General features: G+C 41.1%; 1 protein-coding gene across 50 annotated transcripts in view; it reads right to left on the reverse strand.

Moving 5' to 3' along the window:
- NUMB (NUMB endocytic adaptor protein) overlaps positions 1-16,084 on the reverse strand; it is a 193,311-nt gene that overhangs the window by 75,503 nt on the left and 101,724 nt on the right. For all 50 annotated transcript variants that reach the window (XM_063715213.1, XM_063715216.1, XM_063715210.1 and 47 more), the window contains 1 exon segment: positions 7,049-7,189. In XM_063715213.1, the coding sequence (XP_063571283.1) occupies positions 7,049-7,174 (126 nt within the window). In that variant the 5' untranslated portion in view covers positions 7,175-7,189.

Consider the following 16,084-nt stretch of genomic DNA (forward strand, 5'->3'; position numbering starts at 1 on the left):
TTTAGGTTGTGCGCTCCTTATGAGAATCTAATGCCTGAAGTGGAACAGTTTCATCTCAAAATCACCTGCCCCAGCCCCCTAACCCCAGGCCATGAAAAAATTATCTTCCACGAAACCAGTCTCTGGTGCCAAAAAGGCTGGGGACCACTGCTCTAAAGCATATCCCATCTAGCTGATTTTATGACAAGTGAGAATTACACTGAAAGATATCAAAACTTATTCATCTCACACAACATACTTAAAAGCCATAGATTTCACAGCTGATTAGAAGAAGTGCTTCAATTAACTTTACTTCAATTATTTCAACACTGTATACAAACATCTCAGAATCTGTGAATGAAGTGTTAAAAAAAATTATAAATAGGATATATGCTCACAAGAAATGTCACTAGTTCCAAAGGACATAGGCTAAAAAGTAAAATATCTCCAATCCTCCATATTCCTTCTGCAGTTATTTGTGTCTTAATATTTCTTAAACACAATAATCATATATATTTTTTTCTTTTAACCCAACAAAACCATACTATATACATAGTTCTGCAGCTTGCCCTTATCACTTAATAACAAATACACTGGAACCAGGCACATTGGCTCATGCCTGTAATCCCAGCACTTTGGGAGGCCAAGATGGGCAGATCACCTGAGGTCAGGTTGAGGTCAGGAGTTCAAGACCAGCCTGGCCAACATGGAGAAACACCGACTCAGCTAAAAACACAAAAATTAGGCCGGGCACAGTGGCTCATACCTGTAATCCCAGCACTTTGAGAGGCCAAGGTGGGCGGATCACCTGAGGTCAGGAGTTCATGATCAGCCTGGCCAACATGGTGAAACCCCATCTCTACTAAAAATACAAAATTAGCTGGGCATAGTGGCAGGCGCCTGTAATCCCAGCTACTTAGGAGGCTGAGGCAGGAGAATCGCTTGAACCTGGGAGGCAGAGGCTGCAGTGAGCCGAGATTGTGCCATTGCACTCCAGCCTGGGCAACAAGAGCGAAACTCCATCTCAAAAAAAAAAAAAAAAAAAAAAAAAAAGGTGGCCGGGTGTGGTGGCTCACACCTGTAATCCCAGCACTTTGGGAGGCCAAGACGGGTGGATCATGAGGCCAGGAGATCGAGACCATCCTGGCTAACACGGTGAAACCCCATCTCTACTGTAAATACAAAAAATTAGCCAGGCGTGGTGGCAGGCGCCTGTAGTCCCAGCTACTTGGGAGGCTGAGGCAGGAGAATCGCGTGAACCTGGGAGGAGGAGCTTGCAGTGGGCCAAGATCGTGCCACTGCACTCCAGCCTGGGGAACAGAGCGAGACTCCGTCTAAAAAAAAAAAAAACTAGCTGGGCATGGTGGCAGGTACCTGTAATCTCGGCTACTTGAGAGGTTGAGACATGAGAATCACTTGAACCCAGAAGCAGTGAGGCGTGGTCGCACCACTGCACTCCAGCCTGGGCGAGAGTGAGGCTCTGTCTCACATACATACATACATACATACATACATACATACACACACACACACACACACACACACACACACTGAAGTCAGTTTTTCCTATGTCAATAATCATCATCTCTGCTCAGGGCAATATGAAACTAGGTGTCATTTTTTTTTTTTTTTTTTTTTTGAGATGGAGTCTCGCTCTATCACCCAGGCTGGAGTGCAGTGGCACGATCTCGGCTCACTGCAACCTCTGCCTCCCGGGTTCAAGCAATTCTCCTGCCTCAGCCTCCAGAGTAGCTGGGGTTACAGGCATGTACCACCATGCCTGGCTAGTTTTTGTATTTTTATTAGAGATGGGGTTTCACCATGTTGCCCAGACTGGTCTCGAACTCCTTACCTCAAATGATCCACCTGCCTCAGCCTCCTGAAGTGCTGGGATTACAGGCATGAGCCACTGTGCCCAGCCTGTATCATTTTTAATACTACTCTTTTTCATTCCTTAGATTCAGTTCATCTCCAATTTCTATTACCTTTACCTACTTTTTTTTTTTTTTTTTGAGACAGGGTCTCGCTCTGTTCCCTAGGCTGGAGTGTAGTGGTGTAATCATGGCTCACTGGGCTCAAGTGACCTTCCCACCTCAGCCTCCTGTGTAGCTCAGACGACAGGTGTGTACTACCACATCTAGCTTTTTTTTTTTGGTAGAGATGGGGTCTCCCTGTGTTACCCAGGCTGATCTCGAACTCTTGGGCTCGAGTAACCCTCCCACCTTGGCCTCCCAAAGTGTTGCGATTACAGGTGTGAGCCACCATGCACAGCCTAACTTTACCTCTTAATTATCGATCAATTTATTTCGTTTCTCTTCATCTTCACAGTCACCACCCTAGTTTAACCTACCATTATCTATCCTTTGAATTACTGTGATAATATTTTGCTAGGCTCCTTGTATCTAGCATGGGCTACTTCCAAACTACACTGCAGCCAAAGTCATTTTTTCAAAGTGCTTTTCTGGGTTGGAGTTGGCTGAGGATTGAAAAATTACCAGTTGAATACAATGTCCACTATTTGGGTGACAGGTACACTAAAAGCCCAGACTTCACCACTATGCGATACACACGTGGAAGGAATCTGCACTTATACTTCCTAAATCTATAAATACATACATTTTTAAAATAAATAAGATGGCCGGGCACGGTGGCTCATGCCTGCAATCCCAGGACTTTAGGAGACTGAGGCAGGAGGATCACAAGGTCAAGAGATCGAGACCATCCTGACCAACATGGTGAATCCCTGCCATGTGCCTACAGTCCTAGCTACTCGGGAGGCTAAGGCAGGAGCATCATTTGAACCCTAGAGGTGGAGGTTGCAGTGAGCAGAGGCTGCAGTGAGCTGAGATCGCGCCACTGCGCTCCAGCCTGGCAACAGAGCAAGACTCCATCTCATAAACTAATTAATTAATTAATTAAATTAAATAAGTAAGATACTTAACACAAAAAATGCTTTTCTGATACCACATTCTTGCTTTAAAAAAACTATTTACAGAGTTTGGGAAGATGAAAAAGTTCTGGAGATGACTGGTGGTGATAACTGCACACCAATATGAGTATACTTAATACCGTTGAACTAACTGTACACTTAAAAATGCTTACAAGGGGCCAGGCGCGGTGGCTCACGACTGTAATCCCAGCACTTTGGGAGGCTGAGATGGGTGGATCACGAGGTCAGGAGATCGAGACCAACCTGGCTGACACGGTGAAACCCCGTCTCTACTAAAAATACAAAAAATTAGCCAGGTGTGGTGGCAGGCGTGTGTAGTCCCAGCTACTCGGGAGGCTGAGGCAGGACAATGGCTTGAACCCGGGAGGTGGAGCTTGCAGTGAGCCGAGATGGCGCCACTGCAGTCCAGCCTGGGTGACAGAGCAAGACTCCGTCTCAAAAAATAAAATAAAAATAAAATAAAATAAAATGCTTAAAAGGATTAATTTTATGTTATATGTACTCTACCTTAATAAATAATGAAAAGAACAAACGATTTAATGGCTTCCCATGTCTAAAATCCTTAGTATGGATACAAAGCCCTGCCCTGCTTTTTCCTACAGGGTTATCTCATACAACTTTCTGCATTACAGTTTTCCTTTATCATTCTTTCCTCTTGTCACCCAGTGCCTACATATACATGCTTTCCATAATTTTCTAATGCTCTATTCACCTTTTCATCTAATTCATTCCCACTCAATCTTCAAATATCAGGTCAAACTTTACTTTCGCAGAGAAGCCTTACTCTGATCCTATAGTCTAGGATCAAGTTTTTTTCTTACATGTTCTTACAGAACCAGATTTCCTTTCTTAAAAGTATTTACCTTGGGTTGTAATAATATATATATTTTTTTTTTTTCTTTTTTTTTTTTTTTGAGACAGTCTCCCTCTGTCGCCCAGGCTGGAGTGCAGTGGCGCAATCTTGGCTCACTGCAAGCTTCGCCTCCCTGGTTCACGCGATTCTCCTGCCTCAGCCTCCCGAGTAGCTGGGATTACAGGCGCCCGCCACCACGCCCAGTTAATTTTTTTTTTTTGTATTTTTAGTAGAGACGGGGTTTCACCGTGTTAGCCAGGATGGTCTCGATCTCCTGACCTCGTGATCCACCCGCCCTGGCCTCCCAAAGTGCTGGGATTACAGGCATGAGCTACCGTGCCTGCCCTGTAATAATATATTGTTAATGCAAATATCTAATTAAAGTCTGTTTCCCTCATAAGAAGACTGTAAACTCCACAAGAACAAAAACTATGTCTCTTTTGCTTACCACCTAGCATACACCTGGCATATGACAGATGTTCAAAAAATATTTATTAAATACATAATATAGATCTACCTTACTTTAAAAAAATAAACTGCAAAGAATTCAACTTAATGGATGTCACAGTTTCTTTTTCTTTTTCTTTTTTTTTTTTTTTGAGACAGAGTCTCGCTCTTGTTGCCCAGGCTGGAGTGCAATGGCGCAATCTCGGCTCGCTGCCACCCCCACCTCCCGGGTTCAAGCGATTCTCCTGCCTCAGCTTCCCGAGTAGCTGGGATTACAGGCAAGCGCTACCATGCCCAGCTAATTTTTTTGTATTTTTAGTAAAGAAGGGATTTCTCCATGTTGGTCAGGGTGGTCTCGAACTCCTGACCTCAGGTGATCCGCCCGCCTCGGCATCCCAAAGTGCTGGGATTACAGGCGTGAGCCACTGTGCCTGGCCTGTCACAGTTTCTTTAACCAATTCCAGAATGATTGGAATTTAAGTTGTTTCCAAATTTTTGATATTACAAATCTTAGGATGACCACTTATGCCAATATATCTATAAACGTACTTAAATGCAATTCTTAAATGTAAAATTGCTGGTCAAATGAAAAGTGCATTTAAAATCTTCATACAGGCCAGGCGTGGTGGCTCAGGTCTGTAATCCCAGCACTTTGGGAGGCCAAGGTGGGTAGATCACCTGAGGTCAGGAGTTTGAGACCAGCCTGACCAACATGGCAAAACCCTGTCTCTACTAAAAATACAAAAATTAGCCAGACATAGTGGTGCATGCCTGTAATCCCAGCTACTCGGGAGGCTGAGGTAGGACAATTGTTTGAACCCAGGAGGCGGAGGTTGCAGTGAGCCGAGATCTCGTCACTCCAGCCTTTGCAACAGAGCGAGACTCCATCTCAAAATAAAAAATAAATAAAATAAATGAATAAAATCTTAATAGATATTTCCAAACTGCCTCCCTAAGAGGTTGTAATTTATACTCCAAGCAACCAACGTGCCTCCTTCTACATACGTGATACTCAACTTATATAGCCAAAGTAAGTCAACTGTATGGTGGGGGAGATAATACAGAAAAAAAAAGTGTTCATTTTTATGTAAGAGAAGTAGGATTTTTTCTCATAATTTAATGTCATATTAAACATTTAAAATTAAAATATTTATTATTTCTATAAAAAGTTTCAGCAAATGAGTTAAGTAAACAAAGCTAAGTGATTAGGAAAACTCCTAGTTATTAAAAGACTGTGGAAAAATTAGTGCATTTAAAAAGCCATGTATTTCTCTAACCTGTATATTTAAGAATCACTTTTCCTGTCATATGGAAGATTTTTTTTCCCCTTCAGAAGCTTTAGTCCATATTTCAATCAATGGTACTGAGGCAGTAAAAAGGAGGAAGAAAATCATAAGAATATTTACACTTATAAGAATATCTAGGCCAGGTGTGGTGGCTCATGTCCGTAATCCCAGCATTTTGGGAAGCTGAAGCAGGCAGATCACTTGAGGTCAGGAGTTCAAGACCAGCCTGGTCAATGTGGTGAAACCCCGTTTCTAATAAAAATACAAAAAAATTAGCTGGGCGTGGTGGTGCACGCCTGTAGTCCCAGATACTCGGGAAGCTGAGACAGGAGAATCGCTTGAACCCAGGAGGTGGACGTTGCAGTGAGCCGAGATGGCGCCACTGCACTCCAGCCTGGGCGACACAGCAAGACTCCATCTCAAAAAAAAAAAGAATATATAGGGAATAGGCTGGGTGCAGTGGCTCAGGCCTGTAATCCCAGCACTTTGGGAGCTGAGGCGGGAGGATCGCCTGAAGTCAGGAGTTCAAGGCCAGCTTGGCCAACACGGTGAAAAACCCCATCTCTACTAAAAATACAAAAATTAGCCGGGTGTGGTGGGGCATGCCTGTAATCCCAGCTACTCAGGAGGCATAGGCAGGAGAATCGCTTGAACCCAGGAGGTGGAGGTTGCAGTGAGTCAAGATCATGCCACTGCACTCCAGCCTGTGCTATGGAGACAGACTCTGTCTCAAAAAAAATAAAAAGGAATATATAGTAAATAGTAAATAGAGAAAAAAATTAACATTTTATATCAAACTACAATTTTTCCTTTAAGATATTAACATTTGGCATTTGGTCTAGTTCTATTTTTTTGCCCCCACATTTAATACATCTCACACTGTGATTACATAATATATTGCTTCTTTTTACTAAATAGTAAATAACATACATATTTCTTTCATTTCACAAAAATATGACCTGTCTCAAGCAATACAAAGAAAAGCACCTGTACGTCACTGCCTTCTCAGGATCTTCACTATGTTCTTAACCTCTGTGAGTTTCCACTTTCTGATCTTACAAATGAAGGCATTAGTTTAAATGACCTCTGTACCATTAAGGAAAACTCCCTTTGATTTAACTCTTCTCATTTAAGGATTTCTAAAATACACAAGACTTGTATTTAAGAGAGCTGACTTCCACTCCCTCAGCTTCACCAGTTAGTAAGCATATTCCACTGAAAATTTGAGTCCTGATAATTCAGGGTCTTTAGGTATTTCAGGATTAGTATTCTTATCAGAATATTTGTACTGACTCCACATTATATAGAGAAATTCATATTTAAATATAAAAACAAAACTCCCCAATTAAAATCTATCTTGTTTTCTTTCTCATTATTTTCCATTCTTTCTCTTTTAATTCTATCATTGAAGCAGAGTGTGAAGGGATTTGTTTTTTGGAGGGTTCTCTTAATTGTCCTTATTAATGAGACTTCATATACACTAGATCATCAGTTCTTTTCCACATACAGACTTATAGAAACATCAGCTCTTACCTTAACCGGGAAGCTACATTTTCCAGTGCGAACACCTTCTTCATCTGTCTGCCACTGATGTGGACGACTGGCCTCTGGAACATAAACATCCTTCTTTCTCCTAAAACTTTGCCGTAGTTTGTTCATTTTAATTTTTACAGCCTGAAGACAGAGGAAAAAAAAATTAAAAGAAATATTACCTTCTTACATATTTAAACTTTGGATTACCATACTAGCCAAAAATCTGATGTCCAAAATTAAAGGTTTTGGCTTTTATCTAAGCAATATATAATTATTATGTAAGCACAGTGTAAAGGGAAAATGAATGATTAGAACACTTCCTCTTAGAGTAACACTAAGTTCAAACAAACAAATCATTTTACTTTTTGAAAAGACAACTACAATACCAGTCCTTGTAAGAACAACAATAACTTCTAGTAGGATTTAAAGACATACTATCCTAAGAATTTTCAAGAACTTTAGTTATAACAAACCAATGAGAAATTCTCCCTATCCATCTACCTCTCAAATTCATTCCAACACCTGAAAATGGAAATTTGTACATGTAGACCAAAATATAGACTGCTAACAGTTTCTAAAAACTTTTATAGTTATTAAGAAAAAAATCATTCTGAAACACTAAAATTTAGGAATCTTTTTGGCTCATTATTAGAAAACACTAAACAAAGCAGTGATTACAATCATGTTTTTATAAAAGATGTCATGAAGAATAAAATAAAGTTTTCTTTAAACACACTTAAAGCCAGGTGCAATGGCTCATGCCTGTAATCCCAACACTTTGGGAGGCTGAGGTGGGTAGATCACTTGAGGTCAGGAGTTCAAGACCAGCCTGGCCAACACGGCAAAACCCTGCCTCTACTAAAACTACAGAAATTAGCCAGGTGTGGTGGTGCACACCTGTAATCCCAGCTACTCAGGAGGCTGAGGCAGGAGAATCACTTGAACTCAAGAGGTGGAGGTTGCAGTGAGCCGAGATCACACAGCCTGGGAGATAGAGTGAGACTGTGTCTCAAAAATAAGTAAATAAATAAATAAGCACACTTAAAGAAAAAAAATGTGCTACTAGGACTAAATATAGAGAAAAAACATTTTTTTTCCAGATAGTGTCACTCTGTCACTAAGGCTGGAGTGTAGTGGCGTGATCACAGCTCATTGCAACCTTTATCTCCCTGGCTCAAGCAATCCTCCCACCTCAGTCTCCCAAGTAGCTGGGACTACAGAGACATGTGCTACCACACATGGCTTTTTTTTTTTTCTTTTAAGTAGAGATAAGTTCTCACTATGTTGTTCAGGCTGGTCTGAAACTGCTGAGTGAAAGCAATCCTCCCGCCTTGGCCTCTCTAAGTGCTGGAATTACAGGCGTGAGCCACCATACCCGGCCAGAAGAATTTCTTGCAAGCAGTGTGACATCAGAATGCCTTTCCATATCGATAATCATTATAGTAACGTAAAAAAAAAAAAAAAAAGACAAAGGTACAAGTTTCATTATCAACTCTGTAACTAAAAAGTGTTGGCCGGCTCACCCCTGTAATCCCAGCACTTTGGGAGGCCAAGGCAGGTGGATCACTTGAGGTCAGGAGTTGGAGACCAGCCTGGCTAACATAGCGAAACTCCATCTCTACTAAAAATACAAAAATCAGTCAGGCATGGTGGTGCATGTCTGTAATCCCAGCTACTCGGGAGGCTGAGACAGGAGAATTGCTTGAACCTGGAAGGTGGAGGTTGCAGTGAGCCGAGATCGCGCCACTGCACTCCAGCCTGGGCGACAGGGCAAGACTCCATCTCAAAAAAGAAAAAAAAAAAAAAAAAAAAGTGTTATGGTCAGTTCTTTATTGTGTTACTGGAAGAGTTACCTCTTGAATGCTGTCAAAGGTGCAGTAGAAATCACAAAACTACACAGAAAGGAGACTGAACTGATAAGAAATAATAGAACATTCAAAAAAACAACAAATAAACATAATAAGTACCCCCTTGCAGAGTAAAATCTCAAAATCTTAAACTAATACCTCCCATTTTCTATTAAGAAGCATGTCTCATTCTTTCCATGAAGGATGTAAGCACCTCAACCAGCCTAAAAGTGATCTTAACTCAAGAAAATGATGTGACAAAGCTATAAAAAGGAGCTGTCCTTTCTGTCAGGAGTGTTAAATAACAATGGATTGAACATCAATTCCCACATGTCACCAATGAAAGACTTGGAAATCAAAGTTTGCATACTGAGGAAAGTCATTTTGTATTTTAAAATCCATAATGCCACAGCAGAACTATCACCAAATTAGCTAGTTTGCACAAACAAGCCAATCTTACCATATATCTTAAAAGGTAAAAATTCTGACAGAGGACTGGCAACGTAAAAACCTCTGGATTTTCTAAAAATGAATTTAAGCAGATCACTCATTCCTAAACTACCTAAATGAAGGTCTACCTTAATGTACAAGACTTCCAAAAAGAATTCCATAACCTTCCTTGAAAATACATTCTGTTGCCAGGCACAGTGGCTCACGCCTGTAATTCTAGCACTTTGGGAGGCCGAGGCAGGTGGATCACCTGAGGTCAAGAGTTCGAAACCAGCCTGGCCAACATGGTGAAACCCCATCTCTACCAAAAATACAAAAATTAGCCAGGCATGGTGGCATGCACCTGTAATCTCAGCTACTCGGGAGGCTGAGGCAGGAGAATCACTTGAACCTGGGGGGCAGAGGTTGCAGTGAGCCAAGATCGTGCCACTTCACTCCAGCCTAGGCAAAAGAGAGAAACTCTGTCAAAAAAAAAAAAAAGGAAATACATCCTGTTATACTCTTTTATATCACATTTTAAAAACATACATGGGCTGGGCACAGTGGCTCACGTGTGTAATCCCAGCACTTTGGGAGGCCGAGGCAGGTGGATCACGAGGTCAGGAATTTGAATTTGAGACCAGCCTGGCCAACACGGTAAAACCCCGTCTCTACAAAAAATACAAAAATCAGTTGGGCATGGTGGCACGCACCTGTAATCCCAGCTACTCAGGAGGCTGAGACAGAAGAATCACTTGAACCCGGGAGGCAGAGGTTGCAGTAGGCCGAGATTGTGCCACTGCACTCTAGCCTGGGCAACAGAGCGAGACTATGTCTCAAAAAGAAATTAAGTAAATAAATAAATAAACATAAAAAACAAAAACATACACAAATACAAGTATAATAAAATGAAAAACCTATATCCTTACTCAAGTTGGCACTCTCCAAATTATCCCGAGGCCAAAACAAAAACAAAAACAAAAACAAAACCCACCAAAAAAAACAAACAAAAAACGCTGTTATGATTCCTTTCTTCTTAATTTCTTCGTCTTAGCAAAGACAACTACTCATCTACCTACTTGGCCAAGCCAGACACCTGAAAATCATCCCTGCACTCAGCCTTTCTCTGGCCTGATTTTACCCGGACTGATTTTACCTCCTTAGTAGCTCTTGAATTCATCCCTCTCCCCAACTATTCCAGTCCTACTATCCTGAGACATTTTTCTTTAAATTATTGCTTTAAACAATTTAGAGACATATTGGGATGGAGCTCTGCAGAGGCAAAGAGACCAAAATACTCAAGTATAAGTGATACTCGAGTATTTTAGTCTCTTTGCCTCTAACAGAGCTCCATACCAATATGTTCTAAAACACAAATCTGACCATGTATCCACTCTGTTTAAAACCCTTCAATTGCTTCACACCACCTTCAAGACAAAGTCCAAATGCATGGCAAACACAGTCCTTCATCTGGCTTCTCTCACATGCTAACCTCCATTCACATGCTAACCTCCAGCTACCCTAAACTACTTACAGTTTTCCAAACAAAGCATGCCCTCTTTCACAGCCTCTGTATACGTTCCTCCCTCTGCCCAGAAAGAAATACCATTACCTGTGCATGTCTGGTTAAAGTCTACTCATCTTTAAAGAGTCAGCTCAGGAGTTAACCTCTTCAGGGAAGCTAGACTTTTTTTTTTTTTTTTTTTTTTTTTTTTGACAAGCCCCTACCTGGCTTGGTTAGGTCCTTCCACTTCTTATAATTCAGATTAACACCTTCTTGTTATTTCTATTATTGTATGCATCAACCTTATAGTAATTTCCTATTTCCTTAATGGTTGACTGTATCTTATTTGTTTAAATATACCCTTGCATCGTAACACACTGCCTGTCATATATAGCATACTATAAATTTGAAGAATTGAAAGATAAAACAGACGCCCATCACAGTAGAGGCTATGTCACTAGGTAGGAAAAGTCTCAACATACAAGACCAGAGAATCATCAATGTTGGAAGAGACTGACGGTGTAATAGTCCAACCTCCCATTGACAAAGGAACCACTGACAACTTCCATTAAAAGAGGACATCCAACCTCTGTCTAAATAGATCTAGTACAAGTTTACTTGCTCTTTGGGCAGCTATTTATTGTTGTACCATTCTGTTGCCCAGTAAGAGAAAAGACTGAAAGTGTCAGCCAGTTTAGGGTCTAAGTATCTTGTCACTTTCTTTTTTAAAAAACGAATTTGGAAAAATGAAAACACATAATTATGATATCTTGCTTACTATTTCTTAATGAATAATTATCACTAGCCTGTAATTCTAGCTACTCAGGAAGCTGAGGCACGAGAATCACTTGAACCCAGGAGGCAGAGGCTGCAGTGAGCTGAGATTGTGCCACTGCACTCCAGCCTGGGTGGCAGAGAATCTGCCTTAAAATAGTAATAATAATAACAATAAAGCACATTAAGACTTTAGAGATAAAAATACATATAGCCATCACCCCAAACTCCACAATACACACATATACAGACTGACTTCATTAGAATAATATTACTTTAAGAATTACACCTTTACTTATAAAACAAAATAATTTTGCTTTGATATAGCAAGGATTGATTTAGCAAGGAACATCTTGATGGAAAAGGGCAGAATTGCTGAGGATGCTAGCCTACTTTTTACACTAGCTTTCCTCCTGCATCTGTCAAGTGTGGGATGAGAAAAAGGTGTTGGAATCTGGAGAGAGAGACTAGAATAAAAATATATTTGATTCCAAGAATGGGGAGGTGGTGGAGGGAATGGGGTAGGAAAGAGAAAAAATGCCACTGAAAAAATTACAGAAATAAGAAATAAGCTGTTAAAAACAGCTCTGCTTCTCTTTACTGACAAATAACTTGGCAAAATATTTACACATTATCTCTTCAATTCTTTAGTCCTCTCTTGTCTTGCTCCTCTCTTTTTCCCTCATCCCCAACTCTCCCCTTATCCAAGCAATCAACAAAAGACTTCTAAAATATATCTCAAAACTGTCCACTGCACTTAATCTCCACCACCCATAGTCCAAGATAACTTTGCCTCTTACCTGGACTAGTATAAGCCACTAGTATTTTTTTCTATATCCTCTGTTGTCCCTCTCTCATCAACTATGTACACATTAGCCACCGTAATCTTTAAAAATGTAAAATGGATCATGGCATTGCTTAATAGTTCCATGGCTTTCCAATGTATCTTCAAATAAAATCCAAACTCTCACTATTCAGTGAGTCAGTATGGCATAATAATTTACACTGCTCAAGAAGTGGTGCTTACAATAGTATCAGAACATCACAAATACACAGTACATGTTAGCATATAAAGGTATGGCCCCGGCTGGGCGCGGTGGCTCATGCCTGTAATCCCAACAATTTGGGAGGCCAAGGCAGGCGGATCACCTGGGGTCAGGAGTTCGAGACCTGCCTGGCCAACAGGGTGAAACCTTGTCTCTACTAAAAATACAAAAAAATTAGCCAAGTGTGGTGGTGGGCACCTGTAATCCCAGCTACTCAGGAGGCTGAGGCAGGAGTATCACTTGAACCCGGGAGGCAGAGGTTGCAGTGAGCCGAGATTGCACCATTGCACTCCATCCTGGGTGACAAAGCAAGACTCCATCTCAAAACAAAACAAAACAAAAGGTATGGTCCCTGCATGTCTCTCTTGCCTTGAGGTGGCATTCTTCCCAACTAACTCTTTATGATCCTTTTAGTTAACTGCAAGCTCATTCTCACTCTAGGCCTGTTGTTTCCTTCTCCCTGAAATACTCTTCTCCCAGACCCTTCACCAGTACATTTGCCTCCCACTCATTCTTAACTCTCAACCTAAAAGCTGACGTCTTTTTCTCCTTTCTAAATACCATTCTCTATAATTCTTTATTATACTACTCTTTTCATTTCCTTCACAATTTATTTTATCTTATTTTATTTGGAGACAGGGTCTATCTTATCTTTTATTTTATTTGGAGACAGGGTCTCACTCTGTCACCCAGACTGGAGTGCAGCAGCATAATCTCACTCACTGCAGCCTCAACCTCCCGGGCTCAAGTGATCCTCCCATCTCAGACTACCGAGTAGCTGGAACTATAGGCGCATGTCACCACACCCAGCTAATTGTTCTGTTCTTTTGTAGAGATGGGGTTTCGCCATGTTACCGAGGCTGGTTTTGAACTCCTGAGCTCAAGCAGCCTGCCTGCCTCAGATTCCAAAAGTGCTGGGATTATAGGTGTGAACCACTGCACATGGCCTATAGTTTCTAATTACTTTGTTTCATTGCTTCGGCTCTTCCTTCATCATCAGATGCTTCAGCATCCATTCAATAAGTTATCTAACTTGCTAAAGGTAGAAAGCATTGGCTTTTGTTCTTTCTATCCAAAATAATCTTAACTAATGTAAATGTTAAGTATTCTCCTTTGACCAAGAAGCTAAACAATTGTTCACTAACATAAATATGTCAAAGCCTGTGCTATGATTATACATAGATTCTTCCTTTGATTTTTTTGATGTTTCAGAATTTCTTTTTTTTTTTAACTTTCATTTTCAGTTTGGGGATACATGTGAAGGTTTGTTACATAGGTAAACACGTGTCATGGGGGTTTGTTGCACATATTATTTCAACATCCAGGTATTAAGCCCAGTACCCAATAGTTATCTTTTCTGCTCCTCTCCCTCCTCCCACCCTCCCCACTCAAGTAGACGTCTGTGTCTGTTGTTTCCTTCTTTGTGTTCATAAGTTCTTATCATTTAGCTCCCATCAATTGTTAATTAAATAATATTCTGTATCCAACAAAGTATTGTGCTAGGTACTAGAAGAGCCAGGATGGAAAATTTTTTATTTTAAAATAACTTTATAAAGACCTCAAGGTCTTGAATGACATAAGAACACAATGAAAGAGACAGAAAAGAGGCATTCCAAACAGGGAATGGGGTAGGATGAAAAGTCATGCTATGTATTTAAAAATATGTATTTCCTCAAAACGAATATACTACTGATTATAAGATGCACCACTACTTTATGTTCCACTGAAAAAGAAAAAATGGAGGCCAGGTGCGCTGGCTCACACCTATAATCCCCACACTTTGGGAAGCCGAGGTGGATGGATTGCTTGAGCCCACGAATTCGAGACCAGCCTGGACAACATGGCAAAATCCCATCTTTACAAAAAATACAAAAACTAGCTAGGCGTGGTGCTGTGTGCCTGTGGTCCCAGCTACTTGGGGGGCTGGGGTGGGAGGATCACTTTAGCCAGCGAGGAAGAGGCTACAGTGAGCCATTATCTTACCAGTGCACTCCAGCCTAGGTGACAGAGTGAGACCTTGTCTTAAAAAAAAATGCTGCCAAAATTGTTTGTTAAGAATTGTTCATTTATTGTGAAATATCACAATAGTAAGATGTATCCCAATGGGAGACGATTCCCAGTTCCAGAGATGTTAAAGTGTGAGAGAAAGAGGGAAAAGAGAAGGAGGAAAAGGGGGAGGAGGAGAAACAGAAGGTAAAAGAAAAAGAAAATTATCATCTAATTTTGCTTCTTTGAGACAGCATCTCACTCTTGTCACCCAGGCTGGAGTACGGTGGTAATCATGGTTCACTTCAGTTGTGAGCTCCCAGACTAGGTGATCCTCCCACTTCAGCCTCCCGAGTAGCTAGGACTACAGGTGCACACCACCATGCCCAGCTATTTTTTGTAGAGACGGGGTTTTGCCACACGTTACCCAGGCTGGTTTTGAACTCCTGGGGTCAAGTGACCCACATGCCTCGGCCTCCCAAAGTGCTGGGATTACAGGTGTGAGCCATTGCACCTGGCCTATCACTCTATTATTAATAGAAAATCAGCCTTCCAAGAACCTCAGCAAGTCTCAATGACACAGAATATTGGTTACTCATTAAAATTTGTTATCAAAAAGTGGAGAAAAGGCCACTGGAAAGAGTGATCATGGGCTGGGTGCAGTGGCTCATGCCTGTAATCCCAGTACTTTGGGAGGCCGAGGCAGAAGGATCGTTTGAGTCTAGGAGCTTGATACCAGCCTGGGCAACATAGTGAGACCCTGTCTCTATTAAAAAAAGAAAAATTTAAAATAAATAAAGTCAGGTGCAGTGGCTCATGCCTGTAATCCCAACACTTTGGGAGGCTGAGGCCGGTGGATCACCTGAGGTCAGGAGTTTGAGACCAGCCTGGCCTACATGGCAAAACCCCATCTCTATGAAAAATACAAAAAATAAGTCGGGCACATTGGTGTGTGCCTGTAGTCCCAGCTACTCAGGAGGCCGATACAGGAGAATCACTTGAGCCTGGGAGGTGGAGGTTGCAGTGAGCCAGATCATACCACTGCACTCCAGCCTGGACAACAGAGACCTTGTCTCAAAAAGAAAAAGAAAAAAAAAAAAAGCTCAGACGAAATGCTTCCATTCCTACAAAAAGACACTCTCTAAAAACTAACCTAACTAGAAACACAATCCTAAATGAAACCATTTAGGATACTGCATACCTGCCCGGCAAAATATTAAACCCATCACCCCCAAAAATACCATGCCCAGACAGTTGAACAGAAGTTCAACAAAACTTTCATAAAAAGATCATTCCAGTCTTAAATAAATCTTTTTAGGGGGAAAAAATAGTTTCTAACTCATTATTTGAGGCTGGCATAATCTGGATACCAAAACCAAATAAGGACAAGAAATTAAAATTATGGGCCAATTTCACCTGTGAATGAACATAGATGCAAAAATCTTAACAG

Source organism: Pongo abelii, chromosome 15 (genome assembly GCF_028885655.2).
Source record: "Pongo abelii isolate AG06213 chromosome 15, NHGRI_mPonAbe1-v2.0_pri, whole genome shotgun sequence".
Lineage (NCBI taxonomy): Eukaryota > Metazoa > Chordata > Mammalia > Primates > Hominidae > Pongo > Pongo abelii.